Raw genomic sequence first — 26,693 nt, 5'->3', positions numbered from 1 at the left:
TGTAATTGTACATCATGTTTTGTTTTATCTTTATGGAAGTAATAGGCAAGTGTTTTTCAGTTGTATTGTATTGCAAAGGCTTCTAATTTCTATATCACAGAAATTCTCTAACTCATCTCCGCTCAAATAAACCAGAGACAGTTTGCATAGGAAACGGCAAATTGTCGTTTCAAATCGATGTATAATTAAAATACACAATTCATAAAATAGTGTAATGTTATTTATGTTTTTCCTTTAGAATATAATTCAATGCGTTTTACTTTAATATTTATCTCATTCCTTGTGGTCTAAGACAATATTTATCTCTTCCAATACGACCAAAAACAATATTTATCTCAGTGAATGACACAAAATGCATTTATCTCTGTGCATTTGTGTCACATTTTATCTGCCAATTGTTGTCACATTGTTCTATGTGAATTTATATCGCATTCTTCCTGCACATTTGTGTCACATTTCTCAAAACAAATTTGTGTCACACTTATTTCTCTGTGAATATGACCCATCTAGACTAAACATAGAAATATAAACTCTGTTTTGGAAATCAAACTCAAATGATTTTAAAATTAAGAATATATATATATATATATATATATATATAATTCTCTTCTGGGAGACGCTAGAAAACAAGCTGTGAGCGCGCTCCCTACCACCCCCACCCCCACCCCTACATGGTCTGGTGAGCTGTGGTTCACGCTAAATATTTACAAGCAGAGCCGGGTTTAGTGACGACTATTAGGGGCAGATAATTTAGTTTGAAACGATTTTAAACTTAGGGGAGGTAGCTAAGATGAGGCTGCTTTCACGGGGGGGGGGGGGTTAGGGGTTGAGGAAAGGAGGGGGGGTATCGTCCTTAACTACCTACTGATAGTGTTTTAAAGCAAATATTTTCATTGGTACTGTCGAATTCACAAATTATGGATTACTGAAAAGTAGAAAATAAAACAACTAAATAGCGGCGTATGATATGCCGCGGGTCGGCTCGTACACAATAAAACTCTACTTTTAAACAAAAAAAGGTGTTTACTTTAAAGTCTTCAAACAAAAGTTTGAACTGTTAACATAAATGAAACACAAAACTCACAATAATAGCCAATGTATTTAATGCTCCTTTAGAGATGTATTTAAAAATGTGAGACAGTTTGTGAGTCAGGGACTGTGTGGTCGAGTGGCTTGTTAAACGACCTCTAACCCAACAGACGTGAGTTCGAATTAAAGTCCGCTGGTTTAAATCTTGTATTCTTATCATCCGATACAATTATCCGCATACCATTTCGTTTTGTACTTTTTGTATAATACACAGCACACGAAAGCATTGTCAAAACTATGGCCTACTGTAATGTTTTAACTTTATGAATGCAGTTGCTTTGTTTGTTTGTTTGTTTGTTTGTTTGTTTTACTAGGATGTGTATTGCTATAACTTCTAAAATCGAGATTAAAAAATACTTTACCTCTTCCCGTCCGCTTCTGAATCTAAAATTGTGTCTAGTTTCACTAAACTAAATGTACCTTGTTGGTGTCCATTAATGTATATTTACAAAATATCTATATATTGTTAACCCACTAGACACGGGTTCAAATCTCGGTAACTGTGAAGTGTCCAAAGAACCACGTCATAACTCCCCCCTTGTCAAATCAGTCTATTGTTGTACACAACACACACTATTTAGCTTTGGTACACTATAGTTCACTTTTTACAAGTATGAGTGTAAAAACATCAGACACCACTAGTATATGATGTTATGTTACCACGGGATTTGTTGTATTATAATGGAAGTAATTGACAAGTGTTTTAAAGGACAGCTTAAACCCCCTAATTTGACTTTTTTGAAAATTAGCCTTACTTTACTTATTTTAAATCAAGTAGGGTGGTGAAAATATCACAGAAAACACACTTTTTGCTTACAAATATTGTATACTTCCATAAAAAAAATTGTGGCATTAAATTATGAGAAAACGACTTTGAAAAATAATTTTTGTGTACATCATATCTCCGAAAATTTTCAGTGTACTTGTAATAAATTTTGCACACATTTAACTGAAAGTTAGAGAAACAAACTGAACTAAAATAATAGCTGTATCTATTAGAGATTTTTTTAAACAATTTTTCCTGAACCCACACTTGTTAATTTTCAGCCCTTTGACTAAAAATGTAAAAAAAAAAACAAAATTTGATATGCCAACTTAATTTTTTTTTTAGTTCATTATATTCTTAAGGGAATAAATAATGTTGGTGCTAAGTTTTATTTGAATATCTTTGTTAGTTTTTGTTATACTCTGTACAAGAGCAAGTCTGTTTTTCATCAAATTTCAAGACCTAATTTATTGTAAATGAATGTATACAATAATTGTGAGCAAAAATTGGCTTTTCTTATGATTTCGTCATCACCCTACATTATTTAAGCTAGGTAAGTAAGTCTAATTACTAAACATTAATTAGGGGGTTTAAGACATTTCTATATCACATAAACACTATGATTCATCTCCGCCCTAATAAACCAGAAACAGTTTGCATAAGAAACGCAAATTGTCGTTTCAGATCGACGTATAATTAAAATACACAATTTTAAAAATAGTGTGTTATTATTTATGTTTTTCCTTTAGAATATAATACAACGCGTTCTCAATATAACTTTGCTTAGTTTTACCAAACTAAATGTACGTTGTTGCTTCCCATTAATTTATGTAAAATACACGAAAAACAATAAGTTTTTTTTATTTTTTATTTTTTTTTAAATTTTTTTTAAATCTCATGTCTCTTTATTTATAAATTAATTCAGTCGTACATAAAAAGAACAACTAATTGTTATGGTGAATATTAAATGGGCTGACAATAAACATGGTTTCTCATCACACTGACAGCAATCCCAACTTAACAAAAAAAAAAACATTCCTTACTTTAGTGTTGATCAATGTATGATCAGAGAAAACAAACAACCAAGGCTTCTGTAATGGAATAAACTGAATGTACGACACGGTGAATATCACAATAAAACTGATCCCACCACGAACAGCCAAACAATATTTGCATTTTTGGAACAAAGGATAAGGGTAGGGTACAAGTGATGGGTATACTAAGGTTAAGTTCATAGAATAAGAAAATTATTTTACAGGCTAAACATGAGATAAAGACAACATTGATCTATACACACTAGATATAAAACAGCGGCAACTATCTATAGAGAGACAATTTTGAAGAATGAATAATTGAGAATTCTAAGTTCTTACCAAATATAACAATTTATATTTTCTAATGCCAAGGAACATGAATTTGATATTTCTGTAATAATCTGTTGACATGATTTTTACAGATTAATATCCAGATTATGTGAAAGGTAAAAAATAATAATTATATAAATAAACAATACTTCCTCCTTTCATTCATTACACTCACAAACACAAATTGGTCATTTTAAACGTCTCTTTATAATTTACTTTAATTAGGGTTGCAGCCAAAATAAAAACTTAGATACCAGTGGAAATGTTTCTATTTTTTGCAATATAACTATCTAATGGCATAGTTTTCTACATTTTATCTTGTACTAAAATACATACTCTGGAAAAAAAAATTGGCTAAAATATCTAACATTCAAAAGCTAAGAGGATACACACTATAAAAACATTTATTCTGCAGAAATAATTCTACTTATTCACTGAAAACTAATATTTTATTTTAGAAGTTGGACATTTATATACCATAATTATTAAAACATTTGCTGGTGACTAACATACAAATGACAAATGTACAATCAGCTTCTAATTGCACACAATACCTAACGCACTAATGGTGTCTGTTTCAGTTGCAACAAGATAGACCTGAACCTAGATACATCTTTTGTGTTCTTTGAGTTCTTTGGGTTAAATTCACAAAGGCGGGTTATTTTCTCCCATGCTTGACCGGTGACCTTTTCATCACGATCCTTGACAAATACAGTTTCAGCAGCCCTGTTGTTCTCTTTTGTTTTCTCCAACTGTTCCGTGTGATGTTTGTACCAGTCATCAAGCTCTTTCTTTGCTTTCTCTTTCAATTCTTTTTTTACGCTTTTCTTCTTCAGAGTCTTTTTTCTCCAGTCTTGTCTTTTGTTCTTCACGCCAGATTTTTATTTTCTCTGGAACTGCTCTCGTGGTATCTTGCTGGGATATTGCCTCATACATGTTACTTGGCCCATTACTCTGAGCCACTGTTACTTGTTCTTGATTTTGTGCAAACCCATCAAAGTCTTGTGTGAACTGTTGCCCTTCGCCAAAGTTATCATCTTCCAGACCGGCTAACTCCGACTGTTCTCTTGCTAAAAAGTCAGAATACGTTTTTTTTTTTTTTTTTTTTTTTGGCAATAAAATTTATTTAATTCATATATTTTTAATATGAAACACTATAGCTTTCAAAACTGTTGTTCTATAATAATTCCGTCTTCATTAACCTCTAACTACTTTGAGTAAATAGATTGAAAATAGTAAACCTGTTATTTTAAAATAAATATAAAAAATCTTGTATTACTCAAAGCTAGCAAACAGAATATTATTCATCCTGATCTATTTTTTTTTTCTTTTATATGTTTGATAGTTTTACACAGCATCAAAGAAATGAACATTAATTGCATATATAATAATCAAAGAGAGAAAATAAAATGGCATAAGACGAGACTAAAATAAGGTGTGCAAACTCGGTTTCTCTTCACTGCTTAGTTTACTGTGCTCAGTCCTTAGCTGTGGTGTCAAAAGTTCACATTGTAGACACCCATGGACAGAAATAGAAACGACCGTGGGAGAAGTGTCTCTGTAATACTCAAACTGGACTATCATTCCAAAAATGTCCATGACATTAAATTGACCCTTGGCGATGAAGGCATGCTACCTTGAAATATCCGCCTGTGCGGTTGAGTGGGGGGGGGGGGGGTTCTGATCCTTTCTTTTTTTTTTTTTTTTTTTTTTTTTTTTTTTTTTTTTTTTTTTTTTTTTTTTTTTTTGATTGTGTTCCAGTTTATTGAGACAATTTGAATTGCAGGAAATTTCCAGCATATTATCCATCACCCTTTAAAGAATTAGAATCCAAGTTAATACTGAGTGGAGCCATATTTAAACAACAAATGAGGTGGCTGCTAGTAAGGCTTTCAATAAAGTAGGATGCTTGGCTGTTTTCTCTGGCTGGCTACAGGACATTACCCCCCGTCAATTACCCCCCCCCGGACATTTCCCCCCCCCCCCCGTATTTTCCCCCGGAGCAATTACCCCCCTGTCAATTACCCCCAAGACATTACCCCCCGCCCAAAAAACAGCAGTAGGATATTACCCCCCCCCCCCCCTCACCACGGTCAACTTAATATCATAATATGTATAGGAGATTGAGAATGTCACTGCTTATGTGGGCTTGATTTATTGTGAAGGAGTGGATTTTAAAAGCTAATAAGGAAAATGTAAGTCTTAAATGTGGTGCCGCTCTTTATGTAGTCTTTTTATGTCCAGTCGGTTTTAACTTTTGAAGTACATATAGTTCTAATTTTGGAAGGCACCATGTGTGGGGAGTGGACTTGTGTGGCAGACGAATGAAATTTGCTACACCCTAAATGTGCTGCCGCGTTTGATGTCCGTCGGTTTGTCTTTTGACGTTGTCTTTTTATGTCCAGTCGGTTTTAACTTTTGAAGTACATATAATTCTAATTTTGGAAGGCACCATGTGTGGGGAGTGGACTTGTGTGGCAGACGAATGAAATTTGCTACACCCTAAATGTGTTGCCGCTGCTCATAGGGCTTGCGTTTGATGTCCGTCGGTTTGTCTTTTGCGTTGACCCACGGTGTCGCGTCAAACAAAAGGCGGCTTCTCTTTTGTTGTCTACTTCATAGTCGGTCACTACCGCGGTGTCGGGTATATATTTTGGGTAGATTCGTTCGACGCATCAGTTGATAAATGCAAGTCATCTGAAATATTCGATCTGTCTATGATTCAAAATAAGAGAAACTAAATTTTGTGTTATTCGTATTTAAGCATGGATAAAGTTCTTAGTATTCGTGGGATTAAAAAAGTGATGCACAATGGATATGTTTATGTTAAACAAAAAGATTTAGCAGGAGGTGTGGTTAGTTATGAATGTGAAAAGCGTCGAGGAAATGGAACAAAAATGTCTGAATGCAAAGCAAAGATTAAAATTAAAAACGACACTGTTGTTGGATTTCTCCATGAACACACACATGCATCAGATGTAACACAATGTGAAATTCTTCAAGTTCGACACAATATTAAAAAAAGGGCACTGGAAACAGAGGAAACACCCCAACAGATTCTTGGTAGAGAGATGCAAAATCTCAGCGAAGCAGCGTCTGTACAGATGGTTACTATTCCACATCTGCGGCGTCATATTCGAAAACAGCGACAAACTAATCATGTTCAACATCCTCTTCCAACCGATCGCTCTACCATTGAACTGCCGGATGAATACAAGAAACTATCTAGTGGTGAGAATTTCCTATTATTTGATAGTGGTGTTGGTGACAAAAACAGAATATTAATATTTGGCACTAATGAATCATCCTCTTTATTAGAACAATCTTTACATTGGTTTATGGATGGAACCTTTAGCATTGTGCCTGAGATATTTTTCCAATTATATACAGTTCATGCCCTCTTCAGCGGCGATGTCATTGCATGCCTGTACTGTTTGCTGCCAAACAAAACGACGGAAACCTATCGCCGTCTTTTTATGAAATTAAAAGAACTAATGCCGGCCGCCCGGCCTATTTCAGCTATGCTGGATTATGAAAAATCCGCCATTAATGTTGTTTCTGAATGTTATGAAGGCATACAAATCCAAGGCTGTTTTTATCATTTGACACAGAGCCTATACCGAAAAGTACAGGCTCTTGGATTTCAAACAAAGTACGTGGATGAAGCAGATTTCGCCGTCATGGTAAGGATGATAGGTGCTTTGGCTTTTGTGCCAATAGCAGATGTTGTAGATGTGTTTGAAGAACTTCGAGAACATACGGAAAATAGCAATGAAATTCAGCAACTGCTGGATTATTTTGAGGATAATTATATTGGAAGAGTAAGACGTCGAGGCCGAGCTGCTCCCCTTTATGAGCCTCACATCTGGAACATACACCACAGGGTGGAAAATGAGTTACCTCGCACCAACAACAGCGTCGAGGGTTGGCACCGTAAAATGCAAGCTGCAGTTGCTGCTGACCATCCTAATATCTGGCGCTTCATCAATATTCTCAAACGCGAGCATTGTTTACACTAAGTGGTCATCGGTCAACGGCTTGGCGGACACCCAGTAGAACCACCAAGAACAAAATATCGTAACACGAATTCTCGTATTTTAAACATCGTTAAGGACTAGCCAACAGAAATTACATGGACTATTTAAGAGGGATAGCTTACAATATTCAAATTTAAATGTCTGTAAGTTTTCCTCCATTTTCTAATTCAGAAATGTACTATTTTATGTTGTCAGTTTATTTTATTTTATTCATTTACGTTCATTTAGATTTTGTTGTATATATATATATATATATTTTTTTTTTTTATTGATTTCTTTTTAATTGTGTGTAAAATATATACATGGTTCCATTCTGCTTCTTTCAAACCCTGAACAGGGCTCTAAACTTATAAAAAAAACAGTTTCTGTTTATCGATAGGGGTACAGATATTTTACACTTAAAGCAATGAATGGACAGGAAATATATTTTTTTATGTTTGTAAGTTTTCCTTTTGTAGATTTTGTTGTATATATTTTTTAATGTTTGTAAGTTTTCCTTTTGTAGATTTTGTTGTATATATTTTTTAATGTTTGTAAGTTTTCCTTTTGTAGATTTTGTTGTATATATTTTTTAATGTTTGTAAGTTTTCCTTTTGTAGATTTTGTTGTATATATTTTTTAATGTTTGTAAGTTTTCCTTTTGTTTTTTTTATTTCAGAAAATAAAAATTCAAAAATTTATATTTTATGTTGCTTATTTTAACCTTTATTCATGTTTGTACATTTAGATTTTGTTATATATATTCTATATATATATAGTTTGGGGAAGGGGGGTAATTACATTGGGGGGTAATTGACAGGGGGGTAATTGCTCCGGGGGGTAAATACGGGGGGGGGGGGGAATGTCCGGGGGGTAATTAACGGGGGGGTAATGTCCTGTTCCCGTTTTCTCTGGTTCAGTTTTCTGGAATCTCTGGCTCAGTCGCTGGTTCCAGCTGCTGAAGCCGTGCTTTGAGGTCATTGTTTTCTTCTTGCAACTTTTCACATTTCTGCCTGAGTTCAGTGACCTCAAGCTTCAGAGCCTCAACGTCTGCTGTCTTAGGTCCAGTGGCATTCAAATTTTGTCGCAAGAAATCCATAGCATTGTTAGGTTTCTCTGGTTCTTCATACAGCACCACCAGGACTTTAGTAATACAGTCTAGGACTCCGGTCTTTTCCAGATATTTTCTAAATTCTTCTCGTTTAGAGTCTGTAGTCCTAAACGAAGTCATTTTAATAATAATTTAATAATCGTTTATATCTGCTGGCGGTATATTTAGTGGAAATGAGAGTTATCTGATCTATTTTTATTTTTTTATTTTTTTTCACAAATTTTTATTCTTTAATAGAAATAAAGTACAATACTTTAAATGTCTTCTTATGTAATCTTGCATTAATTCATTGCCAGTTTTCTCTGGTGGGTAATAATCCTTGGGTGGTTTCCCTTCTCTTAGTCTCAAAAAATAGTTGGTATATCTGTATTGGATTACACCAAACCGCATCCTTTGCATGTTTTCTTAAATCTAATCTATTAAAAATATTTTGTAAGAAAAAGTGGCATTTACTGTAATTGATTATGATGCTGTCGGCCTATACTAATTCCTAAAATATTCTTTAAAAAATACCAGTTTTTATTTTAGCATTTATTAAAGTACTAAATTAAATCTTAATTAAATACAAACAAAAATTAACTACACATATATATTATATTAAAAATTAAGAAATAATTGATCTGGTAGAATTGGTTGAACTAGGGGTGAAAATTAAAAGTGCTTGCTTAAATATAGTGCATTAAGGGAAGGACTATCTCCCCTTATGAAGTTCATGTGTCTTAAATCTTTTTGTTATTTAATTTGTAGTGTATTATTATATATTTAAATACAATCATTTATTTTCTACTTTCTAGTGCATTAAAAGCTTGCTTTAAAACGTTTTTTTTTATTTATTTTTCATTACTTCATTGCGTCAAATATATATATTTTTAACGACTAGAAAACAGGTAAAAGATATAAGTAAAAGATATAATTCTCTGCCTTCTATCAAATATTGAGTAATTTCCGTTGACCGGAAGTAGTAACTTACGCTATTTCCGATTCATAAAAAAAAACGCATGTGAATTTATAAAGTACTAATAATATCCCGCACTATTATGCACATTTTGTTCGGAGTTCACTTGGTGTGCAATTCCTTTTTCTACGTGATTCTATTCTATTATAAACAGTAATTATAAATTGATTAAAAATAATTATTGTCTATATCCCAAGTTGCCATCCTCCGTAGTGTTATAAATGAATTTTCGAGAAAGTTAAGGGGAGATCACTCCAGATTTACTTTTTTTCTATAACAACAACAGTTGTTTTTTTATCAAGATCGATATTTATGTTCATTGTAGAATTCTATTATTCCCAGACATAACATATAACGCAAGGAAGCTTTATACCAAATTTTAAGGACTTTACTTATGGTTTCAAAAAAATTGTTTACAAAAAAATTCAAAATGTAATAAAATATTAACTTTGTTGCCATACATATACCCTACAATTTATATACTGTATTATAGCAGAAGAAACGTTACTACTGCTGTAAAAAAATTACATGTGTATGTCAAATAATTTTTTTTGGTGATAGTTTCTGTTTCCCTCCCTTAGTCTGGGTGATACTGCCCCCTTAAAAGATGATACAAAGTGGCATACGACAAAATTTCTCTCTGCTACTTCGGCCCATAATGCAATATAAAAAGAGTTTGGAGATAGGTTTCAACATTTTTAAAAGTAGACCATTTGACATTTGTATACTTTTTTTCAGCTTCATTTTTCTTTTACAAAATGTTCAAACGTTACAATCTTTGGTTAAAATGTTCATGTAAATTATTCCTAAGCAAGAAACGAAATTCACAATCCCAATCAACAATTCTGATGCAAAGCTAGAGCATTAATTAAGATATAAAAAACATCCAAATTGCGGAATATGTGGTCGAGTGGTAGGGCACACGATTGCTAACCCACTAGACACGTGTTCAAATCTACGTGTTCTAGTCAATAACGTGTTCACACAACCAAGCCTAAACCCGCCCCCTTGTAAAAAACAATCAATTGAGGTACACGACACCCAAGAATATTTGTAGTAGAGTTTTAGTAGACATTTTTTCTGATCGAGTTATAATTAAACTTTATATCTTACACAATTTTTATTCTTTAATATATTTTTCTGTTGTAACTTAATGCGGTTCACGACTATATTCATCTCGTTGAATTTCTATTATTTCTCTCTGCGGATTTGTAACACAATTCTCTCTACGTACTTGTAGTTCATTTCTCTCTACTTTTGTAGCACATTTGACTCCATGAATTTGTGTTACTTTTAACTCATTGTCGTATAACTAAATGCATATTAAACAATCGGTAATGTTTTTTATGTTGGTCTTATAAAATATAAAACAATACGACCCACTACAATTTTAATGTCTAAAAATGCCAACATTTTTCTCTACCAATTTATTTCACATCACTCCATGCTTGTTTGTGTAACATTTCTCTCTGTGAATTTGTGTCACGACCTTTTTACTTTCTCGTATATACGAAGTATAGAGAAAGTCTTGTAATCGTGCACAAAAATCACATTAAATTTGGACACTTTTCACCGTTTTACTCCTCAGTCCTTCATCACATCCGGGATATAGAAGACTTATTTTAATCGGGCAAAAATTATAAACTCAGATATATAAAAATTTGGGCGTTTTATGCGTAATGGAGTTGGAAAAACTGGATTATCCAATTCTGTCTGTGTGTGTGTCCGTGTGTAAACACGATAACTTGAGTACCGTTACAGCTAGGTTGATGAAATTTCATATATAAGTATTTTATCAAAATCGTAGATAGGTGTCAACTTTTGAGCGATTTCCGATAACCGGAAGTGGTACTTTTCCTACTTTGAATTTTTCAAAAGCCTATAACTTGAGTACTATTTCAGATAGATAAATGAAATTTCACATGTCAGTAAAAGATCTAATTCTCTACCTTCTGTTAAATTTTGAGTAATTTCCGTTGACTGGAAGTAGTAATTTACGCTACTTCCGATTTCTCAAAAAACGAATGTAAATGTTTAAAGTACTAATAATATTGCGCACTATTATGCACTTTTTTTATTTCGCGTTCACTCGGTGTGCAATTCTTTTGTCTACGAGATTTTATTCTATTTTTAAAACCTTAAGTATTTAAAATGGATTAAAAATCATGTCTATAGCCCGAGTTCCCATCCCCTGTTATTTTATATAAAAATATTCGAGAAAGTTTAGGGGAGATCACTCCCGGTTTATTCTCTGTGAGAACGTCCCACCTATGCTTAGCATAGAATCATGAAATCTTTTTTTTTTTAAAATACAGTTTAGTTATTTTAAAATAAAGAATACACAATACAACTATTCTTGCAAACAATAAAAGGTCTTTACGTTACATTTTTCAAACAAAAGTGTGAATGCTGTTAAAATAAATAAAACACAAACTTATAGAACTTGACAATGTATGTAATGCTCATTTAGAGATTTCTTTTAAAATTTGAGACAGTTTGTGAATCAGGGACTGTGTGGTCGAGTAGCTTGTTAAACGACCTCTAACCCAAAAGACATGAGTTTAAATCTCGTCTTCTAAGTACCCGATAATTTTTTCCAATTAAGGATTAGTACTAAACTGTTTGTATAATACACAGCACACAAGGCATTGCCTAAACTTTGGCCTAATTTTATGTTTTTCTTTTATGAATGCAGTTGTTTAGTGGTTTTTTTTTTTTTTTTTTTTTTTTTTACTTAGATTTCTTTCTACCGCTCCACTTCGCCTCAGAATCTAAATTTTTGCCTGGTTTTACCAAATTAAATGTAGGCCTATCTTGTTGATGCCCGTTAATGTATATTTAAAATGCATATAAAACAATGTATTATTGTTATTTAGGTTCTTTTGAAAAATGATACAAAGTGGACCAATACAATAATTCTCTCTGCCACTACTGCCCACAATGCAATATAAAAAGTATTTGAAGATATGTTTAAACATTTTTTAAAGGGTAACACATATATTCTATTTTTGAACTCCATTTTTTTTAATAAAATGTTCCAATCTTACAGTCTTAAGTGAAAATGTTCATGTAAATTATTCCTAAGCAAGAAACAAAAGTTACAATCTCTCCGAATTCGTATCAGATTTCTCTTTAAGGATTTGTAACACACGTATAGCCATGTTTGTGTTACCTTTTCTCTCAGTTTCGTATAATTGAATGCATAGTAAACAATCTGTAATTTTTATTTATGTTTGTCCTAATGAATATAAAACAATGCGGTCCACTACAATTTTAATGCCTGCAAATACTACCCTCAACATTTTTTCTGCTATTTTGTTTCACATTCCTCCATGTTCATGTGTGTCACATTTCTCTAAGTACATTTGTGTTACAATAAAATAAAACACGGCTAGGCTAAGCACAGAAGCATAAACTCTGTTTTGTAAATACAGTTTAATAATTTTAAAATATAGTATCTATCTTCTATATATATAATTCTCTTCATGGAGACCATAGAAAACACCAAGCTGTAAGCGCGCCTAGCAGCCCCCTCTCTTCCTCTCTAGGCATATACCTACCACCCCCACTCCCAAACGGTCTGGTGAGCTGTAGTTCACGCTAAATGTTTACAATCGTAGTCGGGTTTAGTGACAGCTATTAGGGGCAGATAATTTAGTTTGAAACGATTTTAAACTTAGGGGAGGTAACTAAGTGTAGGCTGCTTTCACGGGTGGGGGGTGTAGTGTAGGGGTTGGGGAAAAGGAGTGTGGGTAGGTATCGTCCTTAACGACCTACTGATAGTGTTTTAAAGCAAATATTTTCAGTGGCAGCGATGGTACTGTCGAATTCACAAGTTATGAATTACTGAAAAGTAGAAAATAAAACAACTAAATAGCGGTATATGATACGCCGCGGGTCGGCTCGCACACAGGGGCGGAACTACAGTGCCACCAGACCCCGCAATGCGGGGGAGGGGGCCAGGCAGTTTAGGGGCCCACAGCCGACCTTAATTTATATAAATCTATATATAAATATATGACAGAGGCGTAGCGAAGGGGGGGGGGGGGGGTGCAAATCGAAAGCTTAGGGGAGGGGGGGGGGGTGCAAATCGAAAGTTTGTCCCCGGTCGCCGGGAACGGTAGCTACGCCTCTGATATATGGGGGCCCAAAAGAATTTTTCGCGGTGTGGTCCTTTTTTCTCGTTCCGCCACTGCTCGTACACTATACAAAACATGATGTACCATTACATCAAATACTAGTGGTATTAAACTGGGCTGTTGTCACACACATACATGTAAAAATCAAAACTTATTGAAGCATTATGTCAACCATGAGTTAGAGTTGCGTACGATAATTCACTGTATTTACAAAGGGCGGGTTATGGGGTGGTTCTTTTGGACACCTTATAGACTAGCACACGGAGATTTGAACCCGTATCTAATGGGTTAGCAATCGTGTGCCCTACCACTCGACCACATCGCCTCTTAGAATAAATGTGTTTCAAATGTTTATCTCTACCTGTGCATAAACAATATTGTGATTGTGAAATTTGTTTTGTATATTAGGAAAAATTTACTCGAACATTTTCTTTGAAGACTCTAAATTTAGGACATTTTATTTAATAAAATACTGTTGAAAAGACATGGAAATAGTGTTAGTCTTTAAAAAGTCTGCACACATATCTTTAAACACCTTTATGGTGCGACGTGAGCCCTAACAGCAGGGGTTCTCTTGCGATCAACATTGTATAGTGTATTGTATATGGTCGTTGGCCGCTTTGTTTTGTCTTTTAAAAATACCGTAAATAGAAATGACATATTTTGTATAAGTACTTTAATTATAATAATAACTGAAACGACGTCGCCTCTATTTTGGTAAAACTAGGCAAAGTTTCGGATTTAGTGTTCCTCGGTTGAAGAAGGCGGGTCGGCTCTGTAGCTTCCTTACGGATTTGGCTGCATTGCGTCATACTTCTCCTAAGTGGAGCCCTGATTCTACCGAGGACTCAAGCGGAAGAGAGGGTGCCCAAGACAGACCTGGAGGCGGAGTCTTCTTGAAGAACTGAAGCCAATAGGGATGTCTTGGGAGATGTCAAAATTAATAGCCGAGGATAGGAAGAAATGGAAGGAAATGGTGGAGCAAAGAGGACTAAGTAAGTAAGTAAGGCAAAGTTTCAAGTTCAAAATTGAAGGGAAGATGAAGTAGTGTTTCCTGTGATGTCGGAGATAAGTCATAATAATACACATTGAAGAATAATATCACAGTAGCAACTAGACTGATTGAGGGAAAGCGAAACTGTATGTACCATTATTATAAACATGCGTGTGTCTAATGTAGATATAGTAGAGTTTCTGTGATCTCAGAATGAAGTCATAGAATTACTATTCCCCTTTTTAAAAATCACCACGTAAACTATTCTCATTCGTTAAAAACAAAACTTCATGTACCATTTTCTTAAGCATTATTGTGTGTAGTGTACTTTAATCGGGTGTATTCATGGACGTGATTTGAACTCGTGTCTTCTGGGTTACAAATCTTGTACCCAGCCACTCGACCACTGACACCCTGACGCCAGTCTCTATAAAAAAAATAATTGTTGATTTAGATAGTATGTTTTAAATTTTATTCTGGAAAACTATGAACAAAATATTTCGTTTCAGGTCTGTGATGATACGACTTATCAACATTGAGTTGAAAAAAATTTTAGAATAGTTTGTTGTTTGTTTGTAATGGTAAGCATCCCTCATACAAGCCGTTTGATTATATTTATTATATTAATTCAATTTAACTTCATAAAAAATGATTAATTTTCGTGATAAAAATAATTATAATCTATACTAATATTTTTGCAAATTGTGCTCAATCTTAAGATCATTTTATGTATTTCAAAAGCTAAAGAGCTCTATTAAAACATCAAACAGTGAATGAACACTTGTATCTTCTAATATAATTCGATAAAGTATTCCTCGGGCGAGGGCAACAATAGAACTAAGTCTACAGAGTCCTTATATGGATTAGTAGAATATTTCAGGTCGTGAGTGACGGGTTAAAAAAAGTTATTTAAATAAGATATTACACTAAACAAAAGTAATTGTGAATTATTACCATCTGCATTAATTATATCGTTCTCATTAATATATTTTTATTTTCCTTATAGACGTGTAGCTCAAGAGTATGTAATGTTATATTTAGTATTCCAGAGAAAGAATATTACAAGTTCCAACATTCTCCCCCCCCCCTCCCGCACCGCATCCTTCTTTACACTGATGACGCTCATGACTTAGAACATATAAGCTGACTCAAAGAGCAGGTAACTCGATGGATCAATCACAAGCTAGTGAAATGCTAGGTTTGAATCAATATCAGATTTCACACGGACCTCACGAACTACAACATCAAGCATAGAAAACAGAGTAGCGTGAAATGTGTTTCAATCTGTTGAAAGAACTTTTTTTTACAAACAAGCAACAAACTATTCTACTATCTTTTCAACTCAATGTTGAAAAGTCTCACTATTCTAGACCTCAAACGAAATGTTTTGTTCATAGTTTTCCATAATCAAATTCAAATCTTACAATCCAAACCAACAATTTATAGATTTTATAGAGACTAGTGTCAGGGTGTCAGTGGTCGAGTGGCTGGGTACAGGAATTGTAACCCAGAAGACACGAGTTCAAATCACGTCCATGAATTTACCCAATTAAAATACACTGCATACAATGTTTGTAGAAATGGTACATGAAGATTTATTTTTTACTTGCAATTATAATTATATGATTTCACTCAAAAATCACAGAAACTCAATTTTATCTACATTAGAGACACTAATGTTTATAATAATTGTACATACAGCTTCGTTTTTCTCAATCAGCCTAGTTGATACTGTGATAATATTCTTGGATGTGTATTATCATCTGGCCTCACCGGAAACTCTACTTCATCTTTCTTTCAATTTTTAACTTCAAATTTTGCCTAGTTTTACCAAGACAGAGGCAACTTGTCGTTTCAGATAATTGTATAATAAAAGTACATATTAAAAAATATGTTATTGTTATTTATGTTCTTTTAAAAGCAATACAAAGCGACCCACGACAATATGACACAATGCTATGTGGTCGCGATAAAACGTCTCAGCCCCTATGGCTCACGTCGCATCATAAAAGGTGTTTAAAGATATGTGTGCAGATTTTTATAAGACTAACATTTTTTCATGACTTTCGAATAGTATTTTATTAAATAAAATGTCCTAAATCAACAGTTTTCAAAGAAAATGTTCGTGTAAATTCTTCATAATATACAAACCAATTTCACAACCCGAATATTTTTGATGCACAGTTGGAGATAAAGATTTGAAAAACTTTTATAAAAGGGACGGTATGGTCGAGTGGTAGGGCACACGAACGTTAACCCAATAGACACGGGTTCAAATCTCCGTGTTCTAGTCTGTAACGTGTCCAAAGAACCACGCCATACAGTCGATTATCGTTCACAACACACACTAATGTTTCGCGTAATGCCTCATCAAGTTTTAGATTTTACATGTGTGTGTGTGTAAAAAACAGCCCAGTAATTATGCAACTAGTATTTGATGCAATGGTACATCATGTTTTGTTTTATCTTTATGGAAGTAATTGACAAGTGTTTTTTCAGTTGGATTGTATTGCTAAGGCTTCTAATTTCTATATCGCAGAAACTCTCTAACCAATCTCCGTTCTTATGAACCAGAAACGGTTTGCATAGGAAACGGCAAATTATCGTTTCGGATCGATGTATAATAATCTCTTCCAATACGACCCAAAACAATATTTATCTCAGTGAATGACACAAAAAGAATTTATCTCTGCGCCCTTGTGTCCAGTAGCGTAGCGAGGGGGGGGGGGACGGGACATATGTCCCTGTGCGCCGACCTTAGGGGGTGCAAATCGAAAAGTTTGTCCCCGGGCGCCGGGAAGGGTCGCTACGCCTCTGCTTGTGTCACATTTTTATCTGCGAATTTCAGTCACATTTTTAGCGCAATTTCCTTACAGGAATTGCGATTATTAACTCGTCATTTCTGGATGGATGTGTGTCCGCAGCTTTAAGTCGTATCTCCTCCTCAACGAAGCAATATCGAGGACTACTTCCAAAGCAAATATGTTAAGCAAGTTCCGAGGATGATTGTGGGACAAAAAAATTCCCGGAATTCCTTCCTGGATTTCCCGAAAAAGCCAAAAAACCTCGAAAAAATGCAGTTCTTTGCCCATATCTCGGCAACAAGACCACTTAGCGACTTGAAACATTTACCAATCGATTCATGTCATAATTTAGAACAATATTGCCGAAGAAAGTTTTCAAAAATATCCTTTCGTTCGGTCACAAAAAATTAATTAAGGAAATTGCGCTTAAATTGTCACTAGACTTTTTATTAACTGGTTTTTCTACCAATTGTTGTCACATTGTTCTATGTGAATTTATATCACATTCTTCCTACACATTTGTATCACATTTCTCAAAGCAAATTATTGTCACGCTTATTTCTCTGTGAATACGACCCATCTAGACTAAACATAGAAATATAAACTTTATTTTGGAAATCAAACCCAATGATTTTAAAATTAAGAATACACAATTAAACTATACGTTCAAACAATAAAAGGTGTTTACGTTAATGTCTTCAAACAAAAGTGTGAACTGTTAACATAAATGAAACACAAAACTCACAATAATGACCAATTTATTTAATGCTCATTAAGAGATGTATTTAAACATTTGAGACAATTTGTGAAATCAGGGACTATGTGGTCGAGTGGCTTGTTAAACGACCTCTAACCCAAAAGACATGAGTTCGAATTAAAGTCCGCTAGTTTAAATCTTGTCTTCTTATCACCCGATACAATTATCCGCATATCATTTCGTTTTGTACTTTTTGTATAATACACAGCACACGATAGCATTGTCAAAACTATGGCGTACTGTAATGTTTTTTCTTTATGAATGCAGTTGCTTTGTTTGTTTGTTTGTTTGTTTTACTAGGATGTGTATTGCTATAACTTCTAAAATCGAGATAAAAAATATTTTACGTCTTCCCTTCGCTTCTGAACATTTGTATATCACTTTTGAACTCAATTTTTTATTTTATTTTCCCTCCTTACAGTCTTAAGTAAAAATGTTCGTGTAAATTATCACTAAGCGAGAAACGAAATTCACAATCCCAATCAAAAATTCTGATGCGAAGCTAGAGGATTAATTAAAATATAAAACACGCCAAACTAGTGGACGATGTGGTCGAGTGGTAAGGCACACGATTGCTAACCCACTAGACACGGATTCAAATCTACGTGTTCTAGTCAGTAACGTGTTCACACAACCACGCCATAACCGCCCTTGTAAAAATTGAGGTACACGACACCCAAAAATGTTTTATGTAATGTTGCATTAAGTTTGTTTTTGTTTTACATGTATGAGTATACTTGATATAATGTGTTTTTCAGTAGAATTGTATTGCTATAAATTTTAATTAGGAAGATCACGGAGAAACTCTACTACATCCCTTGTTTAATTTTGAACCTTAAATAATTTTTCTCTGCTGCTCCGGCTCATAATGCAATATAAAAAGTGTTTTTAGAAATGTTTAAGCATTTTTAAAAGAGAAACACGTATATTCTATTTTTTAACACAATTTTTTAAAATAAAACTTTCTAACCGTTCAATCTTTTAAATAAAAATGTACAGGTAAATTATTCCTATGCAAGAAACAAAAACTCACAATCCCAATGAAAATGTATGAAACAAAGCTAGAGCATTAATTAAGATATAGGACACATCAAAGTAGGGGACGATGTGGTCGAGTTGTAAGGCACACGATTGCTAACCCACTAGATACGGGTTCAAATCTATGTGTTCTAGTCAGTAACGTGTTCACACAACCACGCCATTACCCGCCCTTGTAAAAACAGTCAATTGACGTACATGACACCCAATATAGTGTTTGGGTTGTTATATTGTTGTTTTTTTACATGTATGAGTGTAGTTGATATGTTGTGTTTTTTCAGTTGGATTGTATTGCTATAAATTTTAATCAAGACGATCACATAGAAACTCTACTTCATCTCTTCTTAAATCTTGAACCTCAAATAATTTATGTCTGCTACTACAGCCCATAATGCAATATAATAAACCGCGAGTAATCTGCCCTAAAATTTCATTAATATTCTGATATAGCACTACTGGGGATGGCAACTTGGGATAGAGACATAATATTAAATCCATTTTTAATTACTTATTTTTTTAAATAGAATAAAATCTCGTAGAAAAAAAGATTTGCACAACAAGTGAACGCAAAAAAAAATTGGTATAAAAGTGCGAAATATTATTAGTACTTTATAAATTCACATGCTTTTTTCGATAAACCGGAAATAGCCTAAATTACTACTTCCGTTCAACGAAAGTTACTCAAAATTTAATACAAGGCAGAGGATAAAATCTTTTACTTAAATGAGAAATTTCATTTATCTTTCTGAAATAGTAATTAAGTTAAAGGCTTTTCAGTAAATTGAAAGTAGAAAAACTTTCACTTCCGGTTGTCGGAAATCAATGAAAAGTTGAAATTTATCTACAAATCTTATATAATACTTATATATGAAATGTCATCAACCTAGCTTTAACAGTACTAAAGTTATCGTGTTTAAAGACAAACACACACAATCACACATACACACACACACAGACATACGGACAAGATTGCAAAACTATGTTTTTCCCAACTCAGGGAGGTGTAATACGTCGAGATTTGCAAAAATCTCGATTTTTTTTTTTGCACGATTACAAGACTTTTTCTATATTTCGTATATACGAGAATGTAAAAATGAAGATGTAAATTATTCCTAAGCAAGAAGCAAAAACTCACAATCCAAATCAAAATGTATGAATCAAAGCTAGATATAAAGATATAAAACACAACAAAGTAGCGGACCATGTTGTCGAGTGGTTCGGCACACGATTGCTTACCTACTAGACACGGGTTCAGATCCACGTGTTCTAGTCAGAAACGTGTTCACACTACCACGCCATAACCCGCCCTTGTAAAAACAATCAATTGAGGTACATAACACCCAAATATGTTTTAGGTAATGTTGCATTAAGTTTGTTTTTGTTTTACATGTATGCGTGTAGATGATATAATGTGTTTTTCAGTAGGATTGTATTGCTATAAATTTTAATCAGGAAGATCACGGAGAAACTCTACTACATCCCTTGTTTAATTTTGAACCTTAAATAATTCTTCTCTGCTACTACGGCCCATAATGCACTATAAAAAGAGTTTGAATATATGTTTAAGCATTTTTAAAAGAGAAACACGTATATTCTATTTTTAACACCATTTTTTAAAAATAAAACTTTATAACCGTTCAATCTTTTAAATAAAAATGTACAAGTAAATTATTCCTAAGCAAGAAACAAAAACTCACAATCCCAATGAAAATGTATGAAACAAAGCTAGAGCATTAATTAAGATATAAGACACATCAAATTAGGGGACGATGTGGTCGAGTTGTAAGGCACACGATTGCTAACCCACTAGACACGGGTTCAGATCTACGTGCTCTAGTCAGTAACGTGTTCACACAACCACGCCATTACCCGCCCCTTTGTAAAAACAATCAATTGAGGTACACGACACCCAATAATGTTTGTAGTAGAGTTTTAGTAGACATTTTTTCTGATCGAGTTATAATTAAACTTTATATCTTACTCAATTTTTATTCTTTAATATAATTTTCTGTTGTAACTTAATGCGGTTCATGACTATATTCATCTCGTCGAATTTTCAACATTTCTCTCTGCGGATTTGTAACACAATTCTCTCTACGTAATTGTAGTTCATTTCTCTCTACATTTGTAGCACATTTGACTCCATGAATTTGTGTTACTTTAAACTCATTGTCGTATAACTAAATGCATATTAAACAATCGGTAATTTTTTTTATGTTGGTCCTATATAATTTAAAACAATGCGAACCACTACAATTTTAATGTCTAATAATAATCATTAAAAAAGTTTTTAAAAACCCACGTTTTCTGATTGAACTAAAAAGTAGAAAATAAATACTATACATCACAATAATGCAAGCGATCACTCTACTATAAGCGATCAAAAACGTGGGTCGCCGAAGTAAAAGTTATATTACTATTGATTAGATAATACTATTGACTTTTATTAGGGAGCTTGTAGAGAGTCAACAGTATTAGAAACTGTAAGAAAATCACGGCGCCCCACGTTTTTGATCGCTTATAGTAGAGTGATCGCTTGCATTATTGTGATGTATAGTATTTATTTTCTACTTTTTAGTTCAATCAGAAAACGTGGTTTTTTTTTTAACTTTTTTAATGATTATTATTTTCTACTTTTTAGTCTTTGTCTGTTTGTTTGCATTAAAATCGTGCTATCGATTTTATCTTTTCACTTTTTTTTGGGTAAACGAAGACAACTCGTAAAAAGACAACTCGTAAAAAGACAACTCGTAAAAAACACGTTGTGTGAATACGTTACTGACTAGAACACATAGATTTGAACCCGTGTCGAGTGGGATAGCAATCGTGTGCCCAACCACTCGACCATATCGTCTCCCCCATACTGGCCACCAGTTGTTACGGTTGTTTGTACACAAACACCGCGTGAACACTACTCAGTAGGCAAAGAGGGAGAGTACCGAACCTTGTTTTCATCAAATTACAGTTACTGGGTTATGTCCCTTTTCCCCCACGTTTTTTGTACAATTATATAGCGGTCTAAAATAAAATGTTTCCATGGATCAATTTAGTAATAAAAACAATAGAATATTCAATTGTCATCCAAAACAAAGCTTCCCTGAAAATTTCAGCGCGCTAGCTAACTGGGAAGTGCCAGAAATTTCGATCGCAAGATTTGATTGGAAAGACAAACAAACAGAGACGAAAGCAAGTTAAAGAAAACGTGGGAAAAATGGCGACATTTTTCTCTGCCAATTTATTTCACATCGGTCCATGCTTGTTTGTGTAACATTTCTCTCTGTGAATTTGTGTCACGACCTTTTTCTCTGTGAGAACGTCCCACCTATGCTTAGCATAGAAGCATGAAATCTTTTTTTTAAATACAGTTTAGTTATTTTAAAATAAAGAATACACAATACGACTATACTTTCAAACAATAAAAGATCTTTACGTTACATTTTTCAAACAAAAGTGTGAATGCTGTTAAAATAAATAAAATACAAAACTCATAGAACTTGACAATGTATTTAATGCTCTATTAGAGTTTTCTTTTAAAATTTTAAACAGTCTGTTAAATCTGGGTCTGTGTGGTCGAGTGGCTTGTTAAACGACCTCTAACCCATCAGACATGGGTTCGAATTGAAGTCCGCTATTTCAAATCTCGTCTTCTAAGCACCCGATAAATTTATCCAATTAAGGTTTAGTACTAAACTGTTTGTATAATACACAGCACACGATGGCATTGCCTAAACTTTGGCCTGTTATGTTTTTCTTTAATGAATGCAGTTGTTTCGTTGTTGTTGTTTTTTTGTTGTTTTTTAATGAGATTTGTATTGCTATGATTTCTATATTCGAGATCACAGAAAACCTTTCTACGTCTCCACTTCGCCTCAGAATCTAAATGTGTGCCTAGTTTTACCAAACTAAATGTAGGCCTACCTTTTTGGTGCCAGTTAATGTATATTTAAAATGCATATAAAACAATTTATTATTGTTATTTAGGTTCTTTTGAAAGATGATACAAAGTGGACCAATACAATAATTCTCTCTGCCACTACTGCCCACAATGCAATATAAAAAGTGTTTGAAGATATGTTTAAACATTTTTAAAGGGTAACACATCTATATATATAATTCTCTTCTGGGAGCCGCTAGAAAACAAGCTGCAAACGCGCCTAGAAAACAAGCTGTAAACGCGCTCCCTACCTCCCCACCCCTACATGGTTTTAGTGAGCTGTGTTCACTCTAAATGTTTACAAGCAGAGCCAACGATTTTAAACGTAGGGGGGGGGGGAAGTAAAGGGGGGGGGGTGGTCCTTAACGAGCTACTGATAGTGTTTTAAAGCAAATATTTTCAGTTGCAGCGATGGTACTGTCGAATTCACACATTATGAATTACTGAAAAGTAGAAAATAAAACAACTAAATAGCGGTATATGTTACGCCGCGGGTCGGCTCGTACACTATACAAAACATGATGTACCATTACATCAAATACTAGTGGTATTGAACTGGGCTGTTGTTACAGACATACTTGTAAAAATTAAAACTTAATGAAGCATTTTTCCAAACATTAGTGTGTGTTGTGTACGATAATCGACTGTATTTACAAAGGGCCGGGTTATGGCGTGGTTCTTTGGACACGTTACAGACTAGAACACGGAGATTTGAACCCGTGTCTAGTGGGTTAACTTTCGTGTGCCCTACCACTCGACCACATCGTCCCTTAGATAAATGTGTTTCAAATGCTTATCTCTAACTGTACATAAAAAATATTGGGATTGTGAAATTTGTTTCTATATTAGGAAAAATGTACACAAACATTTTCTTTGAAGACTCTAAATTTAGGACATTTTATTTAATAAAATACTGTTGAAAAGACATGGAAATAGTGTTAGTCTTTAAAAAGTCTGCACACATATCTTTAAACACCTTTATGGTGCGACGTTAGCCCTAACCGCAGGGGTTCTCTTGCGATCCACATTGCATAGTGAAATATTGTCGTTGGCCGCTTTGTTTTGTCTTTTAAAAAGACCATAAATAACAATGACATATTTTTTATTAGTACTTTAATGATAATATTAACTGAAATGACGTCGCCTTTATTTTGGTAAAACTAGGCGAAATTTCAAGATAAAAATTGAAAGGAAGATGAAGTAGAGTTTCCTGTGATGCTGGAGAGAAGTCATAATAATACACATTTAAGAATAATATCACAGTATCAACTTGACGGCTCCCGGTCAAAAACCCCCTGGACATAAACCCCCTGGACATAAACCCCCCGACATAAACCCCCTGGACAAAAACCCCCTGCGACATAAACCCCCTGGACAAAAACCCCCCGCGATATAAACCCCCTGGACAAAAACCCCCCGCGATATAAACCCCCTGGACAAAAACCCCCCAATTGAGGTTTATATAAGGAAAAACCAAAGATAGATTGTTCCTTTTTAATAAAGTCAATAAATTTCCAAATATTTGGGTGGCAACATCCCATATGCGACTGAAAACTTCTGTGCCAGCCTTCAACTGAGTTGTTTGTTTTTGGCATATGGTCTTCTGCACGTGTGTGCATGTTCCAAATGTCAAGTGGAAACATAGGTTGTCTTCGACCTCGACGGTGTGGTCTGCCAATATAGTAGTCCTCAAAGTAGTCTGCAATCGGCATTGCTTCTTGGGGGAAAATTTCCAATAATTTTTCAAAGTCATAACTCATGTGTTCGATGGGAACAAAGGCCAACGCAGGTGGCATTCTGAGCTTGAGAGCAAATTCACTATCAACTTGGTAGAGTTGTTGAAGGCCAGAGTCCTGAATTTTTCTGTATATATTTTGGCTAAGATGGAAGAAACATCCTTTTACCTCACACTCTGGAAATACCCTTTCAACACTTTTTATCACAGCCATTTCAAAGTCAATCATAATAGAAATTGGTTGCAGGTTTGTGTTTGAGTGTAAGAGTGCTGTGTATGTTTCCTGTGTTTTGTTTTGAAGCAAGGCATAAACACATGGAACAGTGCGTCCATTGACCAATGCATGGACTGTGTACAGTTGTGAAAACAATGCAGGAGCTGTTTTGAATGTACCGTCCATAAACCAGTGCTGATTAACCTCCAATAACCTAAGGTTGTCCTTGGTTCCAAACAAAAACATCCTACCTTTTGATTTGGCACCGGAATCGAACAGAAGAAATTGTTGTCCATCTTGTGTCATTGTATATTGTTCAGGAATGATTATATCATCAACATTCCTTGGATCAGACAGTGGGTGTTTTAGCGTTTGACGTTGACCCCTGATGTTACGCCGTATGTGTGGAATCGAGGGCAGCTTAGCCTTGGCATCTTCAGTAATCGTAGTAATGGACTGAGTGATGATCTGCTGGGGTGTTGCTTCCGTTTCTTCTGCCAGTTGTTTCATCTGCTGCACTACTTTACACACTTCCAGTTGAGATGGATCTGGTCCATGCGATTGTTCATTACATCATTGAATTGTTAAGAATGTGTTGCTTTGATCCGCACGGCTCCCACATGTGGATGACCTATATCTAAGGTGTTGTCGGTGCCCGATCTTTGATCAAATACAACTAAGGTCACTCCTTGATTTCGAAAAGCATTTTTTTAGGTAGAAACTATTTTCTTAATCGTAAAAAATTAAATTAATTTAATGTAATTTTTTTTAATTTCTTGGTTCACATCATCGTTATTTTTTCTTTATATAAACCTCAGTCCGGGGGTTATTATCCGGGGGGTTTATATCGCGGGGGGTATTTGTCCAGGGGGTTTATGTCGCGGGGGGTTTTTGTCCAGGGGGTTTATGTCGCGGGGGGTTTTTGTCCAGGGGGTTTATGTCGGGGGGTTTATGTCCAGGGGGTTTTTGTCCAGGGGGTTTTTGACCGGACACCCAACTTGACTGATTGAGGGAAAACGAAACTGTATGTACCATTATTATAAACATGAGTGTGTCTAATGTAGATGAAGTAGAGTTTCTGTGATCTCAGAATGAAGTCATAGAATTACTTTTCCAATTTAAATAAACACTATGTAAACTTTTCTCATTCGTTTAAAAAAAAACTTGCTGTACAAATTACCAGAAACATGATTGTGTGTAGTGTACTTTAATCGGGTGAATTCATGGACGTGATTTGAACTCGTGTCTTCTGGGTTACAAATCTTGTACCCAGCCACTCGACCACTTACACAGTAACTCCAGTCTCAATAAAAAATTTAAATTGTTGGTTTAGATTGTATGATTTGAATTTGTTTCTGGATAACTATGAACAAAACATTTCGTTTGAGGTCTAGAATGGTAAGACATTGAGTTGAAATGATAGTAAAATAGTTTGTTGTTTGTTTGTACAATAAACCGGGAGTGATCTCCCTTAACTTTCTCGAATATTCTTATATAAAACGACAGGGGATGGGAACTCGGGATATAGACATGATTTTTAATCCATTTTAAATACTTAAACTTTTTAAGACAGAATAAAATCTCGTTGAAAAAAGAATTGCACACCAAGGGAACGCCAAATAAAGTGTGCATAATAATGCGCAATATTATTAGTACTTTATAAATTGACATTAGTTTTTTTTGATAAATCGGAAATAGCGTAAATTACTACTTCCGGTCAACGGAAATTACTCAAAATTTGGCAGAAGGTAGAGAGTTAGATCTTTTACTTACCTGT

At 34.4% G+C, this 26,693-nt stretch overlaps 4 protein-coding genes across 4 annotated transcripts; 1 reads left to right on the top strand and 3 right to left on the bottom strand.

The window, feature by feature from the left end:
- Window positions 1-3,618: 3,618 nt before the first annotated feature.
- Window positions 3,619-4,305, bottom strand: LOC131942603 (clathrin light chain A-like; the record flags this gene model as incomplete). The annotated part of the gene is given in 2 exon segments (XM_059302492.1): window positions 3,619-4,037; window positions 4,039-4,305. Coding segments are annotated over 2 exon segments (531 nt in total), but the record flags the coding sequence as incomplete, so codon positions are not given.
- A 1,679-nt stretch (window positions 4,306-5,984) lies between these two features.
- Window positions 5,985-7,238, top strand: LOC131942592 (uncharacterized). Its single transcript, XM_059302481.1, has one exon. The coding sequence runs from the start codon at window positions 5,985-5,987 to the stop codon at window positions 7,236-7,238; it is 1,254 nt and encodes a 417-aa protein (XP_059158464.1).
- A 907-nt stretch (window positions 7,239-8,145) lies between these two features.
- LOC131942740 (c-Myc-binding protein-like) lies at window positions 8,146-8,519 on the bottom strand. Its single transcript, XM_059302660.1, has one exon. The coding sequence runs from the start codon at window positions 8,464-8,466 to the stop codon at window positions 8,152-8,154; it is 315 nt and encodes a 104-aa protein (XP_059158643.1). The 5' UTR covers window positions 8,467-8,519; the 3' UTR covers window positions 8,146-8,151.
- Window positions 8,520-24,139: 15,620 nt separating this feature from the next.
- Window positions 24,140-25,426, bottom strand: LOC131942579 (uncharacterized). Its single transcript, XM_059302477.1, has 2 exons — window positions 24,531-25,426; window positions 24,140-24,185 (listed from the first exon to the last, which is right to left on the bottom strand). Exons 1-2 carry the CDS (start codon window positions 25,424-25,426, stop codon window positions 24,140-24,142), a joined length of 942 nt encoding a protein of 313 aa, XP_059158460.1.
- Between the last annotated feature and the right edge of the window lie 1,267 nt (window positions 25,427-26,693).

This window comes from Physella acuta, unplaced genomic scaffold, assembly GCF_028476545.2.
Source record: "Physella acuta isolate Inbredline_101_S28 unplaced genomic scaffold, ASM2847654v3 ptg000036l, whole genome shotgun sequence".
Lineage (NCBI taxonomy): Eukaryota > Metazoa > Mollusca > Gastropoda > Physidae > Physella > Physella acuta.
This window is presented reverse-complemented; position numbering and strand designations above follow the sequence as displayed.

Excerpts from the sequence above, each read along its gene's own strand:
- LOC131942592 (XM_059302481.1), top strand. The coding sequence starts at position 5,985 with ATGGATAAAGTTCTTAGTATTCGTGGGATTAAAAAAGTGATGCACAAT.
- LOC131942740 (XM_059302660.1), bottom strand. The coding sequence starts at position 8,466 with ATGACTTCGTTTAGGACTACAGACTCTAAACGAGAAGAATTTAGAAAA.
- LOC131942579 (XM_059302477.1), bottom strand. The coding sequence starts at position 25,426 with ATGAAACAACTGGCAGAAGAAACGGAAGCAACACCCCAGCAGATCATC. Across the intron at positions 24,186-24,530 it reads AACAACTCAGTTGAAGGCTG|CATCACAGGAAACTCTACTT; the intron begins GCACAGAAGTTT and ends ACTTCTCTCCAG.